The sequence below is a fragment of the Saccostrea cucullata genome, unplaced genomic scaffold (assembly GCF_032062105.1).
Source record: "Saccostrea cucullata isolate Sc308-1 unplaced genomic scaffold, CSIRO_AGI_Scuc_v1 ctg1194, whole genome shotgun sequence".
In the NCBI taxonomy this organism is placed as follows: Eukaryota; Metazoa; Mollusca; class Bivalvia; order Ostreida; family Ostreidae; genus Saccostrea; species Saccostrea cuccullata.
In genome coordinates this window covers 258862-273118 of record NW_026928585.1, presented here as the reverse complement: position 1 = coordinate 273118, position 14257 = coordinate 258862, and the positions used below count along the sequence as shown (strand labels likewise).

The following is a 14257-nucleotide window of genomic DNA, read 5'->3' as shown; positions in this document are numbered from 1 at the left end:
TCTTGCTTTGTCTTAAGCGTATCGGCGACCGGTACATATATACCAGTATTTCATTTATTGTATTCTACCTGAGTCCGATTCCCACTATGACGACATCTTAATTTTTTTGTAAATTCTAATATTTATGTAAAGAAATAAGCCAAACTTGATGACAAATGAAGTACTTTGAATCTGATTTCATGGACTTTCCCCTGATACATGTATGATAACACTCAGTTAATAATACACATCATGAACAGAGTGAACCACTAAGATGAATGCAATGGTGTTTTGAGAGAGTACTCATGATGGGTGTGTTTGTTAATATGAGGATGAGTGTGTGTACATGAGTTTGTGTAGTTGTACCTCCGGGCTCTTACCCAAGAGGTGTATGTTATTGTACATGTATGCCATTGTTCAACGCAGGGGCTCATTCATGTGGAATTACGTTGTGGCTGATTGAAGAACTCAGATCTCAACCAGGCTGCTTTTACAACCGAAATAATCCGCGTACGTCGGAACATGTCCTTAACATAGTTAATTCTAGGCTCCTGTTGACAATAAAAGTAAACAACCCAAAGGGAAATGCCTCAATTGGGAGATACTTGCGAAACAAGATTCAGTGCACTCCACAAGGTGTAACTTTACGAGTCCTATATAAAGCCCTGAAGAATGAAATTGAAAATATGCACTGTTATATTCCAATTGCAATATACTTAAGTTCTTTTCATTTAATTTAGTTTTCACTAAAACAAACAGTTTTTCAAATCAGAAAACGTACAGAAAAATTCATTGCATAATTGTTTCATTTGAATTGAATTGAATAAAGGCCTTAAAATAATGACGTTAAATGTATCAATAGATCTCAAAAACTTTGTTATTACATGTATGTTCGCCTTAATAGGGACAGATTTACTTTCATTTTAGAATTGAGTTTTGAAATAGGTGTCTTTAGGCATCAAAATGAAACATTGTTCTTACACTATATAAATGTTACATACACGGCCCTAAATGAACACTACAGTCCAATTTCTTCTGTATATTTGAGTCATTTCGTATTGTGATATATAGTATTTTAACTAGACTAAGTTATCTTCCCTAATCCCGAGCATGGATAAATTACATTAGTGCAATTCTTTTAAATTCTATATACTCAAAGTCTTATCGATATTGTTTTAAGTAAGTATTTAGTATTCAAAGTATAAATTTCTGCTTCATTTGTTGATATTTTGAAGCTGTTAGGTATATATTATCACTGCACACCTTACACTAATTTCTTTCATGATAGCCAAAATAATAAGAATATTGAATATAGATTGATAATAAAAACATATAAGTCAACCGATTTCATGACAGCGCTTGATATTACTTAAAGTTAAACATTTGGAACGATTTAAGAGTCTTCTACCTTTATCAATGAGTCTTTAAATATCTGGTATTTTTTAAAAACTGATTTCACAGGATATTATTCTATATTGCGTCCTTAAAAAAGAGTTGCATTTGAGAGCAGCTTACACTGATTTAAAATTATCGACCAACATGCACTCTTCTTTGCAAGTGAAAAAAAAATCCTTGGCTATTTGAAATGCCATTCACAATGATTTAAATAGGTGAAAAAATATAAGATTGAAATTGATATTATATATACAATCTTACAAATCTTCAAGCTGCGTGAAGTTTAGATTTCAACAATTTAAGTGAAAAAGAACGGTTTGTCGTTGATTGGAGTTGATTCCTCGACCTTTTTTTATTAATATAAATTACTATTTGTTTTCGAAAATAAACTAAATTCTATAAAAAATTTACATTATTTCTGTTTTACATTAAATATGATTGTGAATATGATTAAACAAGCAGAAAATATTATGTGCATTTTTTTTCTTGTTATTTGCGAGTTTTAAACGCAAAAAAACTTTTCAAAAGTATATGTTGACGGCTTTTTTGGAACAATGTAAAAATAATAAAAATGAAATTAATATACTTCAGTTGTATAAGAAATATAAACAAATGTTTATAAATATAAACATGCATGTTAAATAAAAGATTGTCATACAGGCACATGAGACCTTTGTCACAATTTTCTATGACTCGTTTTCAAAGATAAAAGACATTTACTCCACTGTTATAATTAACACTTATGTTCTTTATATCAGTTCACATCCGGTAAAAAATTCTTGAAGTGTTTTGAAAAATCGGCAAGGTTTGGTGTAAACTTGTAAGATACCAGTCATATACGGTATGGACCTGTCATCTGCTTTTTTGTATCTTCATTAAAATTCTTGTTTCTCGTATTAAACAGGAAGAGTAGCAGATTTATTAAATGTGAGCTCTTTAGTATTTCATTAGCTTTTTTTTTAGTTTAAAAGAAAGTCAGAGTTAGCTCTCCTGCAATGATCTTCAACATTTTCATAAGAAGAAGAATAATACATGTAAATCAATATCTAGTTTATCGAATAAACAAAATAAAATTGTTTAGAGGGAAGGGTATATCAATTAAGAGCAGCTAGCAGTACGCAGTTGGATATCGTATATGCAATTATTTACTCCTAGGTTTCGATGTTCGACTTCAATGTATTACTCAAGGTTGCAAATTTGTCATGGAAACTTGTTGCCAATGTAACATTAAAATTGTTGTTGTTTTTTTTTTTAAATAATTATAACGATATATTATTAGATTATAATTCGATGCTAGTTATCATCTAATTGTTGAATTTAGAGAAAAATATATATGAAAAAAAAAATATGTTAAGAGATGTTGCAATTCTATAGAAATAAATGCATATGTTCAACAAATAATTGATTATTGGAAGTGCATGTATCAAAAGACTGTGACTGCAGCTTAAATAATTAAACGCAAAATATCTTTTAAAAACTAAGATATGTTGCATTTCTGTTCAACAAATACTTGATTATTGGAAGTATCAAAAGACTGTGACTGCGGGTTGAATAATGAAACGTTAACATATAAATTATTGCAATAAAATTGATCTTCGTCAAAATGAAAACAATTGACTACTAAACTTGCTCTTAAATGAAATGTTCGCTTAGAGATCAATTCAATAGGTAACTAGTACTTTTTACATTGTTTTACCGATTTAAACTCCCAATACATATTTTGTGTATGGACGTTCCCTATTAAAAATTAAAGGTCCAAGCAGATTATCCTGTATAGAAATACTACTGGACATTTTCATAAAAGATTAATAATACACAATGGAATGTCCTCAACAATGGAAGAAAAAAATCACATAAACAAGTCATGAAATTTCATTGATTGAAAGTACTTGCAAAGATAAGCATATGTACAAGTTATTTTAAAGAAATGTAACACCTCCAAAATGACGTGGAATTTTACGACATCTGACACTGCTATGGATGAAAACTTATTTTACCACATATGACACGGCTATGGATGGTTCAAACTTATTTGGTGATCCCTTAGGATCCGGGATCTTCGAATTAATGAATCTGTATACCTCACAAATGGGATTTTGTGATGCTGTGGATACGTTTAACTGGCTTTAGCAGTCATTGAACCTGAATCAATGCAGTAAATATGTATGTATGTGAATTCATGATAGATGTTTCATATAAAGAAAATCCGAATTATTATTTCTAAATTTTCTTTTTCATATAAAGACAGGAATAACATTTATTCATGATTTTATTCTTGTCTTAAATGATAAAATGGAAAATCTTGACAAACAGAAAGGATAAATGTTTATAAAATTTTGGATGTAATAAACTGGATATGCATGCATTCACATATGTCACCAGACAACTTTCGAAAAGAGGATTATAACCTTGGAATTTAATAAAAGGTAAGTTCTAATGATTTAGATCATGAAAAAACTACAGAAGAGCGAGTTAATTTTACAATTTTTTTTAAAATCTAATAGATAGATTGAACTTTGAAAGAATCTTGATATGGCATGTAGGCATTATTGCATTTGATACAAGCTTCGTTATGAACTAATTATAAAAATTGTCTACTTATTAGGGATGGGAATTCCTAACCGGTTAATCGGTTAGTCAGAAAAAATGTAAAAATATATGTAAATTTGAACATATTTTCTTAAAATTCACTTTTTAGAAAAGAAACCGCTGCTTTAAGTTTATTACGCGTTTTTACATATTTTGTAATTAAAAATAACTTGGAGGTATTTATAGCTCTCCTGATCGAAATCACGGGGTAATTGGTAAGTTTGTAAAGTGTTTATCGCTATTTAAAAGATCATGTTGTTAAATCCAACTGCCCTGCATGTGATTTTTAATGATAGTAAAAACATCACAATTTTTCACTTTAAATAGTATGTCTATATTTTGCCATTATCTATTAACTTATTTTATATTAGGAAAAAGCAGTGTAAATAAAGCAAGATTTCAGACATAGTTTTGATTACGGTGACAATGCAGATTTAACTTAAAAATAATCCAAACAATTGATTTAATCACTCTCTAATTTTTTTTCTTTGGAGTTAGGTTCCATCCACAATGAACTGGTATCAGCATCGAAAATCAGTTTTCTTATTTATAATTGGATGCTTATGCCTTGTCTTCATGAAGTACAGTTCCTTCTTTTGGGACAGAGATTTGGAACGTGATTTCAAATTTGTACGAAACTTAATTGTAGCAAGAAATGTTTCATCAATTGGTAGCACTTTACAGCAAACTAAACCGACTCCAAAGTCAGGAGCAAATGTACTTTTTACAAAAATCTGGAAGCAGTTGAGGAAGCCTCATACAAACAGTCCCTTTCCAGAACCAGTAGACAAACATTACTCCCAGGCCAGTCAAGATATAGCTGTGTATAACATATTTCCAAAGAAAAAAGGATTTTTCATCGAAATGGGAGCTTATGATGGTAAAGTCCATTCCAACACCCTGTGGTTGGAGAGAAAACAGAATTGGACAGGATTGCTGATAGAAGGAAACCCAGTATCATGTCCGTACATAGACCGTGTCAAACGCAACGCCTGGCGTCTGTGCGCATGCGTGGCACCTGAAAATGAAACAACGTTTATAGAAGGGGATGAACTAGGAGGTTCTGAAAAGGACATGCCGGACAGTCATGTCATTCATTTGAAAGGATACAAAAGAACCAAAGTACCTTGTTTTCAGTTGATTGACGTATTACAATTAATCGGTGTTTTCCACATTAATTACTTTTCGTTGGATGTTGAAGGCGGAGAAATGGCGGTGCTGAACAGCATGAAAGAGCAGTTGATTTCTAAACAAATAATCGTTGATGTATGGACCATTGAGTATCGAGCTTGGGCAGGGCCAAGATTTGATTGGGCTAAAGTAAAACAAAATCTGGCAAATTATCGAGTCTTTTTCAAAAACATTGGGGGATACGTTGAACACTCACAATTGGCTTATGAGTCACGTAAGCTTGAAGATGGTCACTATCTTGATGTTGTATTTGTTTATATAGAGACATGGTGTAAAGGTCACAGTTCACTTCCAGACGGCAAAGTAAAATGTTTATCATTACCTCATTAATACACATCATGTGCATAACAATTGTCTGTATTGTTCTTCTCTTCCAATAAGAAAATTCTACAAAATTTTGTAAAAAAAAAATGAGTCTGACATAAATAAGATCTTGATTACCATTTGGTCACCTACAGAAGTAAGACAGACATCACCCATTGCAATACAATCAGCAATCGTCGTCTGACTCCATACAAAATTCGGACGTGATCGGTCAAGGAATATTCGTCAAATCGATGCATTTTTCCGCCGGAACCGCCATCTAACTCATAACGTCGCTCTGTGTGAAGGTTAGCAAAAAGTTTCCTATCTTGAATTTTCTTATTTTCTTTTTTTTTTGCATTTTTTCTGCTTCTAAACTATCAAAGATGAAATATAGTGTTTGGCATTCCATAGAGGAACTCGAATTTCAAAGAATAATATTTGGGTCACATTGATTCTATTAGGAAAATGGGAGAACACCGTCCGAGTTTGATGTGTGAGTCACAGGCCATCAGAGAAGATATCATTCATTGTATTAAACATAACAGGACATGATGGTGGAAAGGCATCGAAACAGATATTCTTTCAATTTAAAAAAAAACTTTTCCATGGTACCTAGGAATATATTGTACGAGGGTTGATCCAGAAGTAATGTCACAACTTTGATAAAATTGCTATAAATCGACATAAAGCAACAAAATAATACATGATGAAAGCTTTATTTATTTCAAATCAGAAATGAAAAAAAAATAGAGGAATATGATGTATACTTTCCAAAATATTGGATTTTAAACAATGTGCGTTTATGGTAGTCGCCACACCTAAATAGAACGCCATATGACGGGTTCGCACCGTCATACTTTTCAGCGTGTCCCCTTTGTTTCAGTAATTCGCAAACAATTTTACCAATTCCACTTTCTTTAAGAATTCTTGGTACCACTTTACACTCACTCTTTCATAATTAAGGCCTCTGTCAACATTTTGTGAACAGTAGCATTAAACAAACAAAATTCACATGTCACTCTATACGGCTGCCTTTTTTGACAACGTCAGGCACCATTGAACGTTTCCGTCCGACCTCCTATCTTTCGGTCTTCCTTTCCTCTGCTGATCATTAAACGACCCTCCCAAAATTGCCGAAACCATCTATTAAGATGTCTCTTATTTGCATTCTTTATTCTGTAAGTCTTATTAATTAATGTACCTGTCGCTTGTGATGATTCCATTATTTTGAAGCAAAAATGCATAACAAGTCTTTGAGCCGTGTTTCCCAATTTCGACAATCCCTTTATTCAATTCAACAGAGTAAAACAACAATGTTTATGATAAAAATTACCAATGCCGTCATTTAATCTTTAATAAAAGACTAAAAAAAATGGAAAAATGGGAGATTAGGTGCTATTTTAGAATTATTTTTTTTGATGTGTTTGTCTTTTTCATTCTTGGAAAAAAAAAATTTAAAACGTGACGTTCTGTTGTGACGCCGAGACACCCCCTATGCTACACGTTTTAAACATTTATAAAATAAATTCAAATAAACATTATTAAATTAAAATTTTAAAGTTAATTTAATTTAAATTTGTGCATCTCTTGGTATATTGTATTTGATAATATGACGCCAAATACAGAATATATGGACACTGTGACATTACTTTTGGATCAACCCTCGTAATTACATGTATATCATTATAATATTAATTGATGTATTTGCTTTTCTGGAAAGAAAAATATGTCTTGTCCTTTCTTCATTTCATTCAATAATTTTACATTCCTCTGTTAACAGTGGCAAACTTTCTCTCATAAAGCATTTCAAAGATTAAGTAAAAAGGTATATGTACGTATATCATACATTCGCAATTGGTCGTTACTAATTCAGTTATCCAATAAAATTCCCCCGAACAAGGAACAGGGTACGATACAAAGAACCATCTTAAAACTTGATCTTTCAATGCAACCAACTGCTCTTCAATGGTGTAATATTGACCTTATCAGCAAATTCAATCTATCATTTGGGTACAGTCCACTAATTGTTTTCCCATAGGCGACAATGTTAACGTTTCTTCTCATAGCGATGTCCCTAATTTTCGTTCGGTAGTGAGTGACCCCTCAAATCAAAGCACATCAACTTGTCTTTCCTTGGTTAAAATCTCGAGGTGGCATGTCAGATTATTTTTCCGGCAAAAAGCGTCTGTCTGCGGGAACCTCTAAAAATGAAAGTGAAAGTAGGGGAATTTCAGAATTCTCACTGGCGTTATAATACACAAAATAATTCGGCTGATCTTCTTGATAAATTACATTTTCAAAGCTTTTTTGGCAGGAAAGATACTCCTTATCAACAAGTGTGAGGCTCAGTTCAGTACACCTGCCCAATTTTTTTTATGCAAGTCTGCAATTTAAGGAACTTGTAAATTTTTCTGCACTACTTTCTTCTCCTACCGATTCTAAAAATAATTAGTGGGATGTACCCATTTAGTCAAATGCTGACTGACTTTTGAAGTCTAATTGCTGAGCCTTAGTTAACACAATGAATTGTCTACGAATGTTTAATTTTTTGGCGGCCATGACAGAAGAAAGCATCTGGGGAGTGGGGGGGGGGGTTCGACAGGAGAAGCTTGCTCCTCAATGGCACCTGATCCCACTTTTTATTTATAGTGATTTGAGATTGCGCTGATATGGACTCTTTTGTTTGATCTCTGTTCGTTATTATTGCTGGCAAAACCAGCAATAACTGTATAGTTAGCATATTGTATTGATTTACTTGAGTATTCATAGATTATTGATAAGAAATGCTTCTTTTCAAGCACTAAATCGATATTTATTCGAATTCTAAAAATCTTATCAGGAAATCACGAAACAAAACACCTTATATCAAGTATTTGCTATGTACTATGGATGTGCAGACTGGAAAAACATTCACCTGAGTTAAAGTATCCATCATTTTAATCTTTCGTTCATTTACAGCGGTATTTAAAGCTTTTTGTGTACGTATTGTTGTTTTAAGCTTTTCAGAGTCAAACCTCCAAATGAGCTCTTAACTATGCTTTGAGAAAATAAAACTCAAACGTAGAGTAGGCGTTGTTTTAAAAGTATCTGCAAAGCTTTTCAAAATCAAGACATAAATTCCTAGGCCAAACAAATCAAAGCTGTTTTCACATATATTTTCACAACTCATTATCGAATAACTCTTAATCTATAGAAATTAAGGCTATATTGGTAAACTTTAATGCAAAATTCAGTCCTCGGAAATAAAAGACAATTGAACAATTTCCTGTTCAAAGACAATGTTTTGGGTAATAATTTAGATATATTTTCATTTCTGTCAGCCGGTGTCTCTAGCTGCCTCTCTGTCTGTCTGCTAGTTTGTCTGTCTGACTGACTGTCTATATATACTGTACGTGTACATAATTTGGCGTATTCACAATTTAGAAATATCTTTGGGTATGGAGCTGTTGGCGTAAAATTGAATTAGCGCCATACACTTGTACGTTTAGTGTTTTGTATATGTAAATGACTTCTTAGCGGTACTAATGAATTAACACATTGTTTTCTGCGCCAAAGCCGCCTTTTTAAAGTACATATACAGCATGTGTTTGTTCAATATCTCTCTCGTCCCCTTTCTCTCCAACACTTTAGTAAATATTGAACACAACATGTTCGCCCAAAGGACAAAATATGTAGATGCGTAACTGTACATGTTATCGTCTATTATGCAGGAGGGAAAATGTCTCGTCTCGGTTCAGATTTTCGTTGTTGACAAGGTTTCCAAATTGACGATAAGGTACCAAAACACAGTTTCGTATAAAATCCAGGGGGTTTATCCCGGAGAGAAGCATGCTGGGTAGGGATTTTCCTGCTATTTATAGGAGTCTACATGAAAACTGCATCTTTTTTGTTTTGTTTTTTTTTTCGCATAAAGAAGAGTCTTATCTTAATATTCAAAGAAAAAAATGTGCATTTATTTTTAGAAAAAAAAATTGTGAGACTTTTTAATAGGGGGAGATAACTCCCAAAACATCCGGTCTTCACATGTGCAGAATTGCATGAGTCAAGTAGCAGGTAATGTAGCTCTTTTAAAAGGTGGAAAATGTACCCTGAAAGCAAAATAAAAGAAAACCTTAGGCCTTGTTCTGTGAAATGAACATAACTTACTTTGTCAGATTTTTTTCTGTTTTTGTTGAGCAGGGGGGCTATAAATGCATAGGTGCACTGAAAATGGATGCATAAACAATCCAATATCCCCCATGTTTCATGTGTCAAATACTCCCTACTAGTAATAGATGAATAAATTTTTCTTGTATATTTATAAAATTCACAAGTTATTGATATGTAGAAGTCTATGTAACAAGCCTCCATTTTATTTCTTTTTAGGGGTCAGTTTTGCTTGTCCCTCACCAAGTAACGTCCTGATAACGTCATACATAACACTGGTGTTTTGCACCCTAATGCGTGGAGTGAAGGTGGCTACATATTGTCCCCCACGACAATATTTACAAATGTTTCATCACAGGGGTACTTGATTTGACAGGAAAACAGGTGTGTGTATGTTGTTCGACGTCCCTCTCGAGCATTTTTCACTCATGAAAACGCCAGCACTTACCAATGGAGAGCTGCAAATTTTGTCCTATACTCGGCACTCACGGTCATTGGATCTTTTTGGAGGGATCTTTATCGGGTTACCATCCTAGGTCTAATAATGAAGTCATAATTGTAAGAATACATTGGAAATTGAATATAATTATACAGTTTGTAAATCACATCTAAAAAAGAATTATAATTATGCTAATAATAAATATCTATGTAATTTTTATTCAAAATTTAGCTTGTTCAAAAATTTAACGGACAACCCTCGTACATACGCGAAGTTACCAAAATGTTAAAGAGTACCATTTCTCTTCGGACACTCTGTACGTTCTTTTTCGTGCTAGCACAAACTGTGATATATGACATTGGTTTATAAGGTTCATTCGAAGGACTTGTCTCCACGTCCGACAGTGGGGTTCAAACTCGCGACATATGGATCAACTGCTTACTGTAAATTCACATATTTTAGAGGGATCATATTTTTGTTGTAAAAGGAAAATACATGAGTTAATGGGGATTTAGTTTTGTGGATGAAGTATTGTTAAGTAGTAATATCTGTGAAAAATTACATTTCATGGTGGAAATTAGTGGGTCTCCTCATACCTCGAAAACTACGAAAATTAAATTAAACCTCCAAGAAAATAAATGATTTCACAGTATTTCGCGAGTCTAGTGCAGATCCTCTAACCAATGCGCCACGAGGGCAATTTAACAAGCAGACCGTGCTAATTATGTAGGATTATGGTATAGCAATTAGGTGTCAGTTCTGTGTCAGTTCTGTTGTGGAAAAAGATTCGATCAGTTTCTTTGTTACATTTACGCAGGTCAGTTCTTTTCAACATCGAAATCATAACTCCGGTAAGTTTGATAAAGTAATTAAGTTTATCTTCACTAAATCCCTTTATTTTATGATCAGAAAGATTTATAATTATAAGATCCTCATACAGTAGTATGCATAAACCATCGTGTGATGAGCTGGGTAACACACGTCTGTTTTATTTAACAGTTTAAAGATTTTTTTTGGTTGAGACAAATTACAGAAATAATTTTTTTAAAAAATACCAACTACGAAACATGCGAGCAAAAATATGCTAATGCTATCATATTTATCACCTTGTATATGCTATATGATCTGTTGATATAAGGACTTTATAATTGCGCAAACATGTAGACTTGAGGCAAAACACATAAATATTATCATAAAATACCCTTTACAGTATTTGACAACATATCACTTGAACATGTAAGACATTCAGGAAAAATGATCAATTTGCTATTGATTAGTTCGGATCCAAAAAAAAAAAATAATAATAAAATTAAAGGTCTGCCAGTGTGTTATTTTTTTTTTTGGTGACATACCTAATGCATTATATTTGTATAATTTATCAATGAACTTATTGCAAGATGACATGTTGAATGGATTATTTCATGGCTAAAACTTTTAACTTAAATTTAAAATTTCAACTTTTTTGTATTTATTTATTTCCAAATTAGAAGTGAAATAAAGTGAAATAAATGTAAAATAAAATAATAAACACTTTATAATAGAATGTTAAATAAATCCCATTCTTCTAACCCTTATATTGATGGAGTAGATGAAATCCTATTTTGCCTTTTTTTTCTCAATATGGAGAATTATGAGAAATAAAAAGGATAAATGGTAATCAATGTGAAATTGTTTTCTCCTGGATATAATGCATTTCATACAAATGCATTACATGCAAATATCGGGAACTCTCAAAATAAAACAACAATCATCTTTAGAAGACTTACCGATGATAAGAAAAGGAAGATAAGAAATTAATGTTCTAGAGCCTAACAAACTATATTGCAAATACAGAGAATGCTTTAAAATTTAGATTTTTTTTAAAATCAATTAAACGTAAAGATACCCAAAATGGGGTGTGAAAATAATGATTTGATCTGATGAACGTTTCGTTTTTAAACTAATTATGAAGATTGCCTTGCGTGGTTATCAAAGGCCATGATAATGTTCATTTGTCAAAATACACTATGATATGAAGAATAAAATTAAACAAATTAAAAATTATGAATTCATTTGCAGAATATAATTATCTCCCTTGGAGTAAAGTTCCGTTGAAATGAGGTGGTATCGGCGTCGAAAAGCAGCACACTTATTTCTACTTGGATTCGTCATTCTTCTTTGGATGGGATTCAGATCCTTAATTCTTGACAGAGATTTGGAACGTGATATCAAATTTGTAAGGAACTTTATAACAAGAAATGTTTCAGTAATAAGTAACACTTTACAGCGAATCGTACCAACTCCATTGCCAGGAACAACTGTACTCACTATAAAAATATGGAAGCATTTGAGGAAGCCTAATACAAACATTCCTTTTCCAGAACCAGTAGACAAATATTACTCTCAAGCCGGTCAAGACCAAGCTGTGTATAACATATTTCCAAAGCAAAACGGTTTTTTCATTGAAATGGGAGCTTACGATGGTAAAATACATTCTAACACCTTGTGGTTGGAGAGAAAACACAATTGGACAGGATTGCTGATAGAAGGAAACCCACTATCATGTCCCCACATTGACCGCGTCAAACGCAACGCCTGGCGTCTCTGCGCATGCGTGGCACGTGAAAATGAAACAACGTTTATAGAAGGAGATGAGCTAGGGGGTTCTGAAAAAGACATGGCGGAGAGTCACGTAATTCAATTGAAAGGGTACAAAAGAACCAAAGTACCTTGTTTTCAGTTAATTGACGTTTTACAATTAATCGGTGTTTTCCACATTAATTACTTTTCGTTGGATGTTGAAGGCGGGGAAATGGCGGTGCTCAACAGCATGAGAGAGCAGTTGATTTCTAGACAAATAATCGTTGATGTATGGACCATTGAATATCGAGCTTGGGCAGGGCCAAGGTTTGATTGGGCTAAAGGAAAAGAAAATTTGGCAAATTATCGAATCTTTTTCAAAGAGATAGGAGGATACGTCGAACACTCACAATTGTCTTACGAGACACGTAGGCTAGGAGACGGTTACTATCTGGATGTTGTCTTTGTTTACATAGAGACCTGGTGTAAAGGCCATAGCTTGCTTCCGGACGGAAAAATAAAATGTAGACCATTATCTCAATAAAGGATATCACAATATTTTCAGTATTTTTTTTTTCTATTTAGAAAAAAAAACCCAGTTTTTTAACAACAATTCAAAGGTTGTCCAATGTTTTTTACTATTGTAAGTCAAAGTTGCCAAATTTTTACTGTAGTAAATCAAAGTTCTAACTTTTTTCTTTGGTACTATAGTTAACTATACTTTACTACAGTATTTTTTATGATAGTGAAAATGTGGTAAACTTTTTTCTGAGTCTGACATGAATAGAAAAGCGGCTGAATCTGCTACGCTCATAAACAAAACAAAACAAAAACCTTTGACGCGATCAGTGAGGGAATTTACATTAAATCTATACATTTTTTAACCTAAACTGCCTTCAATCTCATTTCATATTTCTAAACGCTCTACAAAAATTTAACCTGAAAGGTTAAAAGAATTAACAGGAAATAATATTAGTATGAATAATAATAAGTACCGTTGATTCCTCATTTTTTGCGAGTACTTTCTATCGCGTACTAGCTCTTTAACGTTAAATCGGAAGAATAATACTCTGCCAATGAACAGTTGATCAATAGAATTTAAATGGATTTCAGCACCCTAGAAATTAAAGCTAGTAATACCAGTATTATTTTGCAAGTGATGCTTCCTGTGAAATTACGCGGAAATAAATTCATCGCATATGATAAAGAATCTACAGTATTTAAGCTGAACACTTCTCATAAATAGGCACTGTCAGACGGGTATATAAACCGTTCACTTTCGTTACACCCGATTGCACACTCGAAACTCGTGGCCGACATGTAGTACTCCTATCGTGGTCTTAGATTTTTTGCGTTTATTTCTTGTTTTTATGTGCATTTACTGTTTGTAAATAATGTATTGACCTGCATTGTTCGTTATACTTTTGACCTGTTTCGGACAAAAAGCGTAAAATTTGATAATTTCATCGATATTGAGTAGCATGCTTTGTAATATGTACGTCTACATTCGTCGGATCTCTTCAGTGAAATACATCGAACCGTCTAGCGATCTGCTCCTTATATACGAGTTGTAGGGACAGCGTTGAAGAACGGGAAATATGGCGGACTATGCCTATTTACGAGTAGTGTTCAGCTTTAAGAAAGTATTGGAAT

General features: G+C 32.9%; 2 protein-coding genes across 2 annotated transcripts; both read left to right on the top strand.

The window, feature by feature from the left end:
* The first annotated feature begins 4539 nt into the window (after positions 1-4539).
* On the top strand, positions 4540-5484 carry LOC134278069 (uncharacterized). The gene has a single exon (XM_062760385.1). It carries the CDS (start codon positions 4540-4542, stop codon positions 5482-5484), a length of 945 nt encoding a protein of 314 aa, XP_062616369.1.
* A 6656-nt stretch (positions 5485-12140) lies between these two features.
* On the top strand, positions 12141-13148 carry LOC134278068 (uncharacterized). The gene has a single exon (XM_062760384.1). The coding sequence runs from the start codon at positions 12141-12143 to the stop codon at positions 13146-13148; it is 1008 nt and encodes a 335-aa protein (XP_062616368.1).
* The last annotated feature ends 1109 nt before the right edge of the window (positions 13149-14257 follow it).